This window comes from Pseudochaenichthys georgianus, chromosome 3, assembly GCF_902827115.2.
Source record: "Pseudochaenichthys georgianus chromosome 3, fPseGeo1.2, whole genome shotgun sequence".
Classification (NCBI taxonomy): Eukaryota; Metazoa; Chordata; class Actinopteri; order Perciformes; family Channichthyidae; genus Pseudochaenichthys; species Pseudochaenichthys georgianus.
The window spans coordinates 39803996-39819288 of record NC_047505.1 but is presented as its reverse complement, the minus strand read 5'-3'; the positions used below and the strand labels follow the sequence as shown (position 1 = coordinate 39819288).

At 41.6% G+C, this 15293-nt stretch overlaps 1 protein-coding gene across 2 annotated transcripts in view; it reads left to right on the top strand.

Annotated features, from left to right (window-relative positions):
- Positions 1–855: 855 nt before the first annotated feature.
- Positions 856–15293, top strand: part of mafa (MAF bZIP transcription factor a) — a 76851-nt gene continuing 62413 nt past the window's right edge. For both annotated transcript variants that reach the window (XM_034103001.2, XM_034103009.2), the window contains exons 1-2: positions 856–2201; positions 9729–9794. In XM_034103001.2, coding sequence (XP_033958892.1) covers positions 1234–2201; positions 9729–9756 — 996 coding nt within the window. In that variant the 5' untranslated portion in view covers positions 856–1233 and the 3' untranslated portion in view covers positions 9757–9794. The remainder of the gene's footprint in view (positions 2202–9728; positions 9795–15293) is intronic.

Genomic DNA, 15293 nt, shown 5'->3' with positions numbered 1-15293 from the left:
CCCATGCACTGGCATGTCCAAAAGGTGGCAGTGTTGAGTTTTATAATGGTGCGCAGAGGAATGTTAAATCTCTTCAATCTCCGTTTTATATTTTTGCTCAACTCAACTCAAAATCATCATCCATATATGGCACTCGTGTTTAATACATTTTGTTGGTCCTAGTTTTTTTCATTTGGTTATTTATTGTCATTAATAAAATAAGGAACGTATTTTTCTAGGAGATTAAAAATAATGTTAATGCTGGATTAAAAATGAAAATAATATAAAATATAAATGCAGCTTAAACAGGAAAACAGTTAAATGTACCCTTCTTGAATAAACACTTTGTACATAAAAGGCAGATTATAGATATATACATATTTGCATGCATGTCTATCTATCCTTATATCTATCTATCTATCCTTATACCTATCTATCTATCTATCTATCTATCTATCTATCTATCTATCTATCTATCTATCTATCTATCTATCTATCTATCTATCTCTCTCTCTCTCTCCTTGTGTTCTCGCCTCTCTTTGTGCACATTGGGAATCCTATGTGAATGGCTTTAAAGCATGCAAGGTTCACTTAGTTTCGCTTATCATCAACTATGATAAATTGTTGTTCCGTATAAACTTAAAATTAAAGCAAATGTAGTCAAAGAGTTAAAGTCTGTCCCAGCTGACAGTCAGCTGATGGCTTTTGACAGTTGCGAAAAGTTTTGTTTCTGTAGGCTCCCAATATGTTAATTAGCTCGCGGAGTGTGCGACCCTATTGGCTCTTCGTCCGAGTCAATTTCCTATTTCCAGCCTGACGTCAGGGCGGCTACAATGCTTAAACTCATCTGCTGTGTGATCCCTCTAAAAATCACCCCACCAGTCAGCGCCTTGTAACGTGCGAGGCTGCATTCACTCCCCAACTCTCGGCTCGTCTCCCTCTCCGCCTGCGCATGTATTAATGAAGAGCCCGTAAAGTGTTAAATGTTTGAAATACAAAACCGCCGAATTTCACATGCTGAAAAAGGACTCCGCTACTCGTGCGCGCGGCACTGGTGTGTCTGTGCAATAGACTGCAAAGAAAAACTACTCTCACACGCCTGCAAGTCCGCGGCTGCAAAAAGGACTCTGAAAAGCTGTTTTTCAGTTTCAAGACAAACGCTTAAAAATCAAACTGGCTCACGTTCTTCCAAACCAACCCAGTTTGACAGCTGCTCTTCACCCCACTTGGAGGACTGTCAGCAGCAGCAAGAGGATGGCATCAGAGCTGGCAATGAGCAACTCCGACCTGCCCACCAGTCCCCTGGCCATGGAATATGTTAATGACTTCGATCTGATGAAGTTTGAAGTGAAAAAGGAGCCGGTGGAGCCCGATCGCAACATCAGCCAGTGCAGTCGCCTTATCGCCGGGGGATCCTTGTCTTCCACCCCGATGAGCACGCCGTGCAGCTCGGTGCCCCCTTCCCCAAGCTTCTCGGCGCCCAGTCCGGGCTCGGGGAGCGAACAGAAGGCACACATAGAGGATTTCTACTGGATGTCCGGTTATCAACAGCAGTTGAATCCAGAGGCGCTGGGCTTCAGCCCCGAAGACGCAGTCGAGGCGCTGATCAACAGCAGTCACCAGCTCCAGTCTTTCGATGGCTATGCCAGGGGCCAGCAGTTTGCTGGCGGAGCCGGAGCAGGAGGCACCATGGCCGGGGAAGAGATGGGGTCCGCCGCAGCGGTGGTTTCGGCAGTTATCGCTGCAGCAGCTGCTCAGAACGGAGTTCCACACCACCACCACCACCATCACCACCACAGCAACAACCATCACCAGTCACCTGGCTCCCAGTCCAACGGCACTTCTGGGTCACTTCACCCACACATGCGCTTGGATGACCGGTTTTCAGACGACCAGCTGGTCAACATGTCAGTGCGAGAGCTCAACCGGCAGCTACGGGGGGTCAGCAAGGAAGAAGTGATCAGATTGAAACAGAAGAGGAGGACTCTAAAGAACAGAGGCTACGCGCAGTCCTGCCGGTACAAGCGGGTCCAGCAGCGGCACGTCCTGGAGGGGGAGAAGTCGCATCTCGTCCAGCAGGTCGATCACCTAAAGCAGGAGATCTCCAGGCTGGTCCGGGAGAGGGACGCGTACAAAGAAAAGTATGAAAAGCTCATCAGCAACGGCTTCAGAGAAAATGGATCCAGCAGCGACAACAACCCTTCATCCCCAGAATTTTTCATGTGAGTCTCGACATTATCGTGAAAAAAAGAATATCAGTTGGGTTACTCACCCCGCTAAAAGTTTTCAATATGAAACTTTTTTTTTTTGTTGGCGAAAATGATAGACCAAGAACTAATTTGTCAACTTTTTATTTTTATTATTTTAAACATACTGTTTTTTTGAGGGCTTTGTCACCCATGTTTTTTTTATTTTGGAGAAGCATAGAAAACGTTGATCTACTTTTTGCTATCATACTCAACATATTATGCATAGCCTGCCTGTCAATATTTTTGTCATCGTTGTTCATAAGATTTTCATTGTTTGAGTAAAATATGATTTTTGAAAGTTGATCCAACTTTATGCTGCAGTATACAAAGTGTGCATGCAAGCACTAAGTATAGCTACTCATTCGAAGTTCATCAACCTACACTTTTTCATAATTTTACTTTGAATTCAATGTACAGAAAACTGTATCCATCGACAATATGTTTTCGGTCTTTTTTTACCTTTCTTTTGTTCGTCTGCCAAACTTGGAGGATTGCGAGCCTGCCGTTTGACGCCACCTCATCTCATGCGTTTGCTTGCTTTTGTGTTGAGCAACAAAAGACTATATTCATTACAAACTATTCATTGTTTTTTTTTTTATTAGTTTTTTTTTAAAGAAAATGTAAATTGAACTTTCCTGCATGCTGGACATGTATGGTTTTTATTTTCTTTATGTGCTTGAATATGTCATTTTTGTCAGATGAGCATGGCATTCATACATTCATTACACTTTTTTGGGACAGCAACAAAAAAGTGACAGGACTTCACACCCCCCCCCCCACCCCCCTTACACAAGTGCATTTCAGCTGTGTTGAAGTGCACCACCAGCGGCTGTCATTAGGCTGCAGTGAATGCGCTATGCATTCCAGATGGGAGTTGATCGGCGGGGATCCTGGTGCGAGGGAAAAAAGAAAATACTCCACGATCCCTTCCCTGAAAGTTTAGTCTGTTGGCTAAAGCCTATATTACTATTTAAATATATTCCACTCTGCTTATGACACACTTCGAATAATTGTAATGCGTAATTTAAGTACAGAGTTTTAAAGGTTGCAAAAGATAACGTGCTACAGGTTAAAGCACATATATAATAGGATAATAAGGTTGCTGCACAAAAGTATTTTTAACGATGGTTGAGAAAAGTTGTCTCGGCTCCAATTCATAGGCTACAATGAGCAGTATTGTGCAGTGCATAAACAGCGCTTTTGCAGCATGTGTTTGAATCAGAGATGTCAACATTATATTGGTCACCGGCACACATTTCACTACTGTATTTCAAAAAGCCTTGTGGGGAAAAGTAAAAGTAAATTGCCATGCTTTTTGAAAATGAATGTTTTCACGATCTGACGTATTTTTGACTGAAATGCACACATCATCCTCGCTGTCATCATGTGGGAGTCAAGAAGAAAGTTAGTAGCTTTTGTCCACATCTGAACATATACGTTTGGCATTCTATTACGACTTACTCGTAACATTTTGATACTTTATTGTCAGATCAGGAGATATTTGTTTTGTCTCTAACGAACTCAATATTTGCAAAGCAATAACAATTATTATATTCAATAATGTCTGGACATTGTTTAGATCGTCAGGGATTGACACCCTGCATGTGCAAAACGAGGGAGTATCATTCGCAAATAAATCTTGAAAATATGTTGATTAATCTTTCCTCTTATAAATAGTATATATATATATATTTTGCTGTGCAAAATTATTTCACTCACTAACCATATGTGATGTTCATATGTGCTCGTTTTTTTCATTTCATACAATTAAATGATATGCAATAAATGTATGTAATTGACTTCAATACGTTTCTCACTTTTCTTTTTACTTGTCCTGAAAATCTTCTGCTTTTGTGTTTGAAACATAATGAAAAACTAATCAAGACGTAACGTGATAGAAATGACTGCACTACATATTATCATTGTTCATATTGGGTGTTTATTTTTTTCAAATTAATAACAAGTCACCCTGAACGCATCAGAAACATATTTGTTTAATTGGAAAAACGGTTATTAATAATTGTACCCAAACTGATAAAGTACAAAATCGAAAGTAATTCAGGTCAAGGCACTTGTTTCATGTTGACCCGGATGCTGCATTTGAAAACTCTGTTGTTACAGATAACTTGATCAAAACCACAACAAAATAGATTAGCATATGCAGTGACCTAGATGTGATATTTGTTCTGACACGTTATTGTCTTTTGAGAACATAACGATCCCAAAAACGTTTTTTGTGTTACACTCAATCTAAATGATCTTTACAAACCACTTTTTCTTATGGTAAATTAAGTATTACCTTATTTAAAATATGTTGGTACATGAATTACATCCTCATCTGTGAATCATTATGGGTTTGTATAATATAATTACATTATGTTAATTTTATTGCAGAATGTGACCTATGATTATTGTGTGTGTATATGTGTGTGTGTGTGTGTGTGTGTGTGTGTGTGTGTGTGTGTGTGTGTGTGTGTGTGTGTGTGTGTGTGTGTGTGTGTGTGTCTATACACAGTATATATCTCTATCTCTCTGTGTGTGACCGTGTGTGCATGTGATCCTAAATATGTGTGATTGTGAATTGAGTTTGTTGTTTCTTCAAGGACAGTGAGGATGACATCTCTGTGTGAATTTATTGTGGCTCTGCATTTTCTATATTTGCACCCTGCATTTGCACATTTTCATTTTGCTCGCTTCCTGATCTGTGTATGTGTTGTGTGCCCGCTGTCTGTGTTTTTTGGACGCTGTGTGCTCACTGTCATTAGCCTGTCATCGTTTGGCCCTGCTTTATCCTGTTTGTCAGTGGGCCTTGGGCAGCCATGCTCTCAGAGAGGAAGGTGCAGTGAGGGCAGAAGCCATGTCAGGCATGTGAGGGGGCGCTGGAGTAGGTGCCAATGTAAGTCAGCCGCTGCGGTGGGGAGAAAGAGGCTATAAGCGCCGCTGTAACCAATCCGGCATTACAGATGTTTTTTAAACCTTTCGTCTTCTTCAACCTAGCTTTTGCACTGCATTGGTGTACTAACTGAAAAGGCCACTTTTCTGAAACACAAGAGGAAAGTTATACTGTAAGTTCTGGGACAAGGAATAGCCTTGTGGGCATCTTGTTTCACTGTTCCAGAACAATTTGTTTGTTGAAACAGGAAGACCTATGCGCCAAAATCCACTTTTAAAGAGGGAATAAGGTTTCTGAGAACAGCTTCAGTCTGGATTTCCCAGCTTTTTGAAACGGCTGTGAGTAAAGCTTGTGAGCAAAGGATAAACACAAATGGCACCTTTCATAGAGAATAACCACATTGTCAAAGCACTGAGTGATCAACAGTTATCCTACACTGAGAAGTCTTACAGTACATTTCATACTTGTTTTTAAAAAAGCTATCAAATGCGCAATCTGCCAGGGATGATGCCAGGGAAAGCTTGTCAAAAAAAGAAAGGAAAAAAAGAAAAGCCCGTTTTAACCCAACACTTGTATCCCACTCTGTTTTGTGTGATTTCCTCTGAAGTGTGTGCTGCTGCTGTGGTGGCTGATTTGCCCAGAGTGAGGGGAGAGAATGAGACAATAGTCGGGCTTGGGCTGAATTAAATGATTTTGCTGATGATTAATAGTGGTGTGGGCCACTGGCTCCTGCGATGTAGAGATGATAAATTGTGAGTGCAGCTCCGTGCAGCTGTGCCAGTGTTGGGTCTTAGCATGCACACACCATGCAATTTACAGCCAAGCCGTTCACCTTCTTCCTCAATTTATCTAATTACATCTATTTGATCTAAGCGTAGCACTGCTATATTTTGTTATTTAACATTAGCCACACAAAACTATTGATTGACTTCAGAGAGAATAATTGCTTTTCTTTCCCCCTATAAAGAACATGTCTCGGTAGTTGCCATTTCAAAGAGAGAACATTTTTGTTTTTATTTAGGAGTTAGGCGCCGCTGTCTTTAAGGCTGTGCATTTGTGTGTTGGGCTTTTTGATGTGTTTAGGGTGGCATGTAAAAAATGAAAATGTGTTTTCTGTTTAAAGCTGCCGTATAAGAATCTTAAGCCTGTTTATTTTTATAGTTTCATTATTGGGGTATATCAGTTAGACTTCCAATGCCTTTGCACTAGAACTGAAAAGTGTTTTTGTATTCTGGAATTGTTTAAAAATCCATAAATGTTTAAAATCCATAAATGACATTTGCTTGAAAACAGTTCTGAATTCTAAAAGATGTTTCCTGTAATATCCGTGGTACCGGTGCGTAATGGTTATGTAAGCAATACATCTATCGATTTTCCAATGATGCATTCATATGGAACGCTGGCGCTTTGCGGGCTGACGGCATAAGATGCAGCATGATGTTCAAGTAGCAGTACGCCCATTGACAGACCCAAAAATAAGAGCAGGTTGGGGGTCTGTATTCTTTAGATAGTGCCGGGCTGTAGAGGATCTGCTGTGTTGTTGTTTGTGTGTGATTCCGCATCACTTAACTCACGCCGGCCCGTGTGTGAGGTCGATGAGTGTATGTGTGAATAATATGTGTGCTTGCTTGTGTGTGTGAGTTTGTGTCTAAGAAAACATGTGTGTGTCTCTTGTCTTCTTTTGGAAAAGAGGATGAGCAGAGGTCAGAAGTTAGAGCGCACAAGGCTGCTCTCAAAGTCATTAGAGTAATCCCTGCCCTGGGGAGCTCAAGCTCATTTCCTCTGCCCAGAACCCACTGAATAATATGTACATGCACATCCGTCATGGTACAGTACACAGTCAATTCAAGACTTGTCACTGCCACTTTTTTTTAACCCATTTCCTGTATTTCAACACTGTGTTTGAGAGTAACACTCTCGCAGCATACTTTGATTTTATAAGTGAAGTAGGTTTCTGAGGATATTAACAAAGTCCAAAACACAATTTAAACATATGTATAACTGCATGAAACTGTTTCTTGTTTTGAGGTAATCTGTTAAAGTATCTTAGTTAACAGTTGATTACTCATACATGTACACAGGAGGTTTAAATAAAGAAAACACAAAGCAGCACAAGTGTTACCTACAAATATGTAGAACAGGGCAGACACTTGGCCGAGGACTGCAGGGTTAGTATCATGCAGCCAACTTTTTCTGTTTTCATTTAACGTAGCTGAACTGAAAACTCGAGTAACTGTCAAGTGGAAATAGGGATGATAAAAGTAAAGCAGTCTTTGAAGTGGTTTAACTAATCATAGTGGTATGAAGAGCATTGTCCTTTAGTGTTTGTGGCAGCCATGATGGTCAGGGAAAGCGGTTCACTGATTTTCTCACACCCTCATCATTCGAGGAATGTTTTGTGGGTGTTGCAGAGAAACGACAAAACAACCAGTGGTACTAAATCAAAACACATGTTCCTCTTATTTATATCAACTGAGTAAGACTGGACCTGCTAAACTGGGATTCTCACACTCAATATGGACCTTCATCTGTTATTCAAATTGAACACAAGTATTGTTTTTATTGGACTCATCTAATATACCCTGTTTAGTATAACTCAGTCGTGTGAATTTATGATAAAACATATATTTTGCATGGTTTTGACCCCATTCTATCATTTGAAATTGTTTAATTTCCAAGCATTTACTGGTAATATTCACAAACATGTATCAAGCCTGTCATAAGGCCACGTTGCCTTGTATAACAAATTAGAACACGCATTGATATCATCACATTTTAGTATTTCATAAAGTCATGATTTTGTAGAACAATTTTTCACAGTGAAAATCTGACATTTTTGCTGATTTATGATTTTGGTTCTGAAGAACAGCAATGCAGAAAAAGGGCATGCTGTATGTATACGCAGGTATCTAACAGTAAGAGTAGTCAGGTGTCTTAGCACATCCAGGTGCAGCCACATCTGCGAATGTGACCAGATTCAATGTAGATACAGGGATAAAATACACCAGAGTATATGAGACAGCGTAAGGAAACACTCACTCACGTCTTCAATATTAAACAGACATCGGGGATCAATTAAGCTTCTTATTTTATCAGAGTGCGCTTTGCTCTTTCTATTAATTTATTCCCTTCTTTGTAGCAGAAAGTCTCACCGTGCTTTAAAAAGTCATTAAGCGGAGACGTGCAGTGTCATTAGAGAGTTGTCCTTGAAAGACTGGCTGCAGGTTATGTTGGTAATGAGGTGGTCGGGACTTATTGGGGTAATTTTATATGTCTGTAAATGGACCCAAACAGAGAGCCTGTGAATTAAATAAAAGCAACACCATCTTTCAGCAGTCTCATTTCACAAAAGGTGTCAGAATTCAAACATAACAAAAGGTATTTCAAAGTAGCATACCTTTTTTAAATGTATACAAAAGCCAGCTTTAAGGAAAGCACCTTCAATCCATGAGAGCATTACAATTGTAAGTATTAGTATTTGCAAAGTGAGCTTTTACTGAAATGTAGCGCTGCAATAGAGCACATACAAACACATCAGATGAGGGTTTACCAATTTACAGAGAGGAACATTTATCAACATGTAGCAATTTGTTGTTGCATGAAGAATGAACTGTATTTTGCTCCTCAGATTTTGTTAGTTCAAAGGCCTTTTTTCCTTTTCCAAAAAAATGTTCTGCCTTGTCAGCACTGTTTACATAATTAGTTTAAACTGTCACTATAATGACAGTTTAGGGTTAGATGTGATTGTGATTTAGATGCAATGCCTTTCCCCCTGCTGCAGTACTCATACCATCATGCTGCATTGCTGCCGTTTTCCTGCAGGTCCTACACAGAACCGAGTTATATGGCATTTATTTGAAAATCCAATGATTTAAAATGTCCTTCACTGCAGTGTATTTCCACAACTGTCATTTCTACAGCTTTTTAAAGGGACCGTTCTTGGCATCAGGGAACAGCGAGCTAAGAGCCAAGCTAATGCTTTGGCTTGTGTAGAAACATTTATTGGGAATATGAAAAACAAGATTTGGACCTGCCTGGAGCAACTTGTAGGTGTTTGGTGAGGGGTGCTTATGAAAGTGTCCGTCTTCAAGCAGTAGCAAAGGCATGCATTCACATCCTCCACTGTGTATTTGTCTGCACGATAAATGTCCTCCCTTTTAGAACAATTAATGATGTCATTTAATAAGATGAGCGGGTTAAAGGCCTTGGCATAAGACACATTTTTCCAGTATGCTTAGATATTTAGTTTTGTCTCTTGTGGTCACAGTGTTTTGATGCATGCTTTCTGCCTGTAGAATCTATTTGCATGCACATTTTTACATTTCCCTGCACATCAAATGCTTACTATGATCCATGTACTGTGCATTCAGACAAGGGGAGAGTGAATCTTGCTTTGAATGGATCGACTTGTTTCTTTGTGATTGTTTGTGTGTGTGTGTGTGTGTGTGTGTGTGTGTGTGTGTGTGTGTGTGTATGACAGAGTGCCAGAGGGTGAAAGACGCAGTAGAAAAAAACCCAGGTAGAAAAGAAGACAAGAAAAGTGTATTTGCCTTAATATTCATTCATCTATTCTTACATGTTTTGTTCAATCTTATCTGCTCATTTAGGTCATCGAGAAAATTCCTCCATCTGTGATTTCAAGCCCCTGTCCCCCGTGCCCTTGGCTCTCTGAGGTAAAACACTTTTTTACTTGATATCTTTCTCTTTGTTGTTCTTTACACTGTAAATGCATATCCATGACAGTGAATACAGTCAGATTTATAAAACAATCTTAAAAAGATAATCACAGCTGTGCAAATAATATCAAACATAATTATAGTACAGACACTTATAACTAGTGTTGTTGCCTATATACACCTACACAACATAATCAATATTAATTCTTAAATGATATTAGACTTTCATATTAAACAGATAAAGGATACAGGCATCACTTATGATATTGAGTGTGTTATAGCATATTGCACATGTCTGTAAGGCTCCCATAATGGATACATAATGTACCGCACACCTTATATGTTGCCAACATCTCTCTCTATCACATCTCTGCCTAATGACCTAGTGCCATCACTTTTTTACAGCGTACTGCATGTATTTGACCAACTTATTTAAATATGCAAAGACACACACACTCACACACACACACACACACACACACACACACACACACACACACACACACACACACACACACACACACACACACACACACACACACACACACACACACACACACACACACACACACACACACACACACACACACACACACACACACACACACACACACACACACACACACACTCACACAAATATACAATGTTTTCAGTTGTCCTGAATCAACAGCAAAACCACTACATAAAAGTCAGTTATTCAAATGTAAATCCCATGTTCAGATTTTGAAAATGCCAGAGACCAAAATGTGTGTTGAACAGCAAAAGAGGGGAAGAGTGAATAATACACTTTGAATCCTGGAATATTTTAACAGAGAGGAAAATGTATAACACACAATTGTTTCTGTAATGGCTTTGTTTCTATATTACGTGCTCTGATGTGCTTTTTCATGACACAAAAGGATGCTAGCAGGTTTACGCAGCTTGTTGAAGAATGTATATATGCACGTGTGTTTGTGTGTACTTGTACTTCTATCCAATGTTATTTACTTGATTGTGTCTAAGTGGGGCGTGGGATCAGTAGCTGGCCTTTATCCAGCTCCACTTAACTTCAGGAGGGAAAGCAGGACAAAAGCCATCAGGGAAGACAAGGACAAATCATCTTTAGATGAAGTGTTTTAAGTGCTCTGATTCTCCTCCCACGTCATCACTGTGAATTAGGTGCCCTCTGCTCACTGCTAAGGGGTGTAGAATATAAACAATGCCAAGGGAACGGATGTTAAATGAATGAAAGTGGAAAACCATGAGGGTGTCTATCTTAGTCAGCCTCGTAAATCTCAGTTCCCTCGCCACGCTGCTGCGCTATACTGATGTTGCGCTATACTGATGTTGCGCTATACTGATGTTGCGCTCTGACAACCTGCCAGCCGAGCTTAGAGGGGCTGCGTGCGGTGTGGTCTGGCCGATCCTGTTCTTAGCAGTTTCAACCAAGGCAGACGTTGCAGGCAGAGCCATGTCTTTGTTTTATGCAAATCCATGCATATAAGGAGGGGGGGAAGGGCGATGAGCAGTCTGTCCACGTAGCTTCAGGAGGACAGGCTGAGTGATGGAGACGGAGAGCCAGGTCTCCGTGTCCTTGCCTGGGGAAAGAGTGTCCTGACTCCGGCCTGCACTGCCTAGCCACCACCAGGACATGGTGTCACTGCACCTCTACTCCACCAATGCAAGAGAAAAAATCATTTTCCAGGCTCACCTGTATTTACAGTGTGAGATTTAAGGATGGCATGGAGTTAAAAGAGGTTAACGTTGGTGTGAGGCTGCCAGTGTGACTCACCTGCGAGTGGCATGTGTGTGAGTGTGTGTTCTGAAGGCAGGCGCACCTCAGGGGTTCGCCGTGCAAAGAGACACTGGAGTTCAGAGCCCAGCAGGGAGTTGAAGGACCCAGAATATGCTGACAAAGATAAAACACCAGGTGTGTGTATATGCACAGTAAGTGTGTGAAAGAGGCTGTGAGAAAGGAAGCTAAGTTCAAATATAGACTGGGGAAGCAGGCCTGTGTGTGTTTGTGTATCTAACTGTGTGTACGTGTGTGTTCAGGCATTCTGTAACAGGTAGGCCAGGCCACCAGCCATGTGTTCGCTGTATGGCGGGGTGGTTCAAGTCAAATGTGCTGAAACAGTGTTACCCAACTAGTCACAACTATCCATCCCCCATGTCTTTTGCTTCCTTATATCAGAGTAGTTCATCAGTGCAGTACCCCCTGTGAAGGTTTCCTAAATGGTTGTGTTCCCCCATCCTCTCTCGCTGAACTGCGTTCTAACAGTAACGCTTGGTCGGAGGCTCTGTTATCACAGAGAGCTCTATTTCTGGGTGCCAGGATGTTAGTCTCAGTCATCGAGGGCAGATGAAATCGATCCAGATTGACCTGTCATGTGGAGGAGAAAATGACTGAGACAGAGGAGGGGCGCAGAGGCTACGGAGAGAAAGGGGTCGGCAGCGCAAAGGACCAAAACAACCTCCTGCTCCATATGGGTTAAAAGTCGAGGGATGATGTATTCAAGACTGGGTGTTCTCCTTCCTCCGCCCCTCCTCTCTCTGCTCCACCTGCCTCTCAGAAAGGAGTGAGAAACTGGAGACTGCTCAGGAGGACTGACTATATTTAGTCCGGGTGACTAAAGACACTGTGATGTAACTTTAAAGTTAAAAATACAGATATCCATGTACAGTGAGATGGCCACGTGGCACCAAGCACTAGATCTCAGCTGGAACTGAAAGATTGCAAAGCAGCTTGTAGCTTTCTCTCTTACTGGTAGCCACATTCTTTGAAGTCATCATAAGTACCACAAATGATTAAATTGTAATGCATATATATAAAACCCAAGCAATAAACTTACATTTTTCTCCCTAGCGTGAGAATGATGCTTTCTTAGCAAAGAATGAAAGAAAGCTAGACAGGGAAAAGATTTATGGCTGCATTTGTATGTGAAGTGGTACTAGATTTAGCCTAGTGTTTGGGCAGAGCTCCACTTTGCTAATTATTTCCCTGTGACAGAGTTCTCAGCATGGCGCTCCTCTCTCACTCTGAGAAAAGAGGCTCAGCGGTAAGTGCTTAGTCAGCCCTGCTCTGGGTGTGAGATACTGTTGGGTCTCTGGTGGACTGTCAGGGAGGCGAAGCAGCATGGGACTGAGCCATCGCAAGGGCGAAAGCTTTGAGGAGAGGGCAGGCCCATCATCGCCCAGCAGTGAGAGGAAGGGGAGTACAATACTACTGTTGGAGACAGTATACGGAAGCTCTGTGTTGTATCTGCGTACATCGTCCTCCTAATGTTGCAATGTCCCTGTGAGATCTGGTGGTTTGATGATTGTTGGTGGGGACTGGGTGCCACTTGAAGAGGCCTAGTGTGGACAACACTGTGGGAAGGCTGTAGGATCCACTCATTAGAAATGCATGGACTCAAAGATGTATGAATATATCGTCTTTGTATACTGCTTTGATCGCTGTGCCAATCTCAGTGTTTTAGTCCATAAGAAACTGTCTGCCTTTTGTCTCTCTCCTCCCTCTCTATTTATACTCCAATGTCAAACTCGTCTTTCTTGGTATCTCCAGCCCTCTTTTTAGAGTGACACGCAGCTCCGCCTCTTCTGTCTGCCCTGCTCTCCTCCAAATGACTCTCATCCTCCTCCTCCCAAACAAACTTAGCTTCCTTCCCCTCGCCTCTGTACCCACCGTCACCTTCCCTCCCCTCTCTGCCTCACACTGCACCTGCTTCCCTCCCGCTCCCTCTCCAAGCGTCACTTTCCCCCTCCCCTCCTCCTCCACTGCTATTCTCCCCCTCGTTAGCTTGATGAATGGCTTCACTGCAGGGAAAGTGCTGATTTTCATCCCTCTGTCTGATTTCTGCTGGCTGTTATTAATTTCAAACACTCAGAGAAAAGCAAGTGAGTCAATAAATAAGGAAATGAACACACTTCATGCTGCCATACAGCGGCTCTCGCAGTCATTCACCCAGAATGCGGGTCCTCTGTAGAGGCCGGCCTGCATGTATACCGATAGAGTTCAGCTCCATCTCTTGAATCACAACATGTTTCAGTCTTTTTTACAGCGAGCATAAAAGTTGGAACCAGTGCATCATATCAAATGTAACTGGAGTATTTTTCAGTGTCCTGCTTCACTCAGACAAACAGGACCAGAGGGAGTCGGAAAGCAAATAACGCCAAAGAGACATGCAGTCCTCTCTCATCTTTCACACCAGTGCACCGTTTAAGAAATGTATACAGAGGGTGACAATGGGAAGAGATATAGAGAGGATGCAGGGTTAAAGAGAGGCAATGAGAGGCAGCAGCCTAACAGAGTTATTGCTGCACATTAAACGATGCTGTCCACACAGTGTAGCTGGGCTCTATGTCTAAGTGCACATTACTTACATTCCAGGCTTAATGCATTGTGCTTGCCCGTTAACATCAAACACAAATAGCCTCTGAGACGATACCATTCTCTTACTTTTGTGCTGTCAGACAAGAGCACTTGCACCAAAAGTTGTTATTCTCAATTTTATGTATTTAATTAAAATGAGTTAGGGTGTCTAATCAAAACGGGATCACCATAATGCATGCACAGACAAAGGAATTAAAGCCTGAGATATATCGTCACGCTGTTTACAAAGTGTTAAGACAAACAGTCTGATGCAGTATCCTGTCTGAAACAAACACGTATCCACAGTTGTGTGCTCTGCTCTGCAGCGACAAGGCTTATGTTACCCTTCACAAAGACAATGTAAACAATAGTTGGTATCACTTTATGAAATACACATGTTTTTATAAAGGCCAACACTCCCTTCATTTGCTGATATGTCTCTGACACTAATGTATTAGCTTTTATAGAACTGTCCTAGTGTGCACTGTGTGTGTGTGTGTGTGTGTGTGTGTGTGTGTGTGTGTGTGTGTGTGTGTGTGTGTGTGTGTGTGTGTGTGTGTGTGTGTGTGTGTGTGTGTGTGTGTGTGTGTGTATATGCACTTGACATATGTGTACAAGTGTGGCATGAAAATAAAAGCACGCCCCGGTGAACTTTATGTTTGAAAATGTCTGGATCTTTAGTTTAGGACCTAAGAGGTAGCATGTTTAATTTTATTTTGTCAGTATTGCACTGCACTTTATTTTAGTGGGCCTATCCCAAGCATTTGTGCCAAGGTTTTTACAACATTGGCAGGTAATGGATTCCCAGAGGGTTTGCTGCAGCCTCAGTAGACTGAAAATACAGCGTGTTAGAATACATATTGATAGGAAAGAGAAATATAAAGTCATGGTTGGATAGAGCTTTTTACTTGTTCAAGACTTTGTGAAAGACATTGTGTCCAGTGACAAAGAAAATGTAAATCGGACACTGGTATAAAATGTATACTTCTGTAAATATCCCATTGAGTTTCTGTCATTGATTGTTTAATCTTTAAATAAATACATAAACTATCCTGAGAAGTGACTGTCAAAGCACCCACACTTTGGCTTCATGGAGTGGTAACCTCAAAATAGAGGACAAGCAAGAAATAAGAGGAGATAAGAGG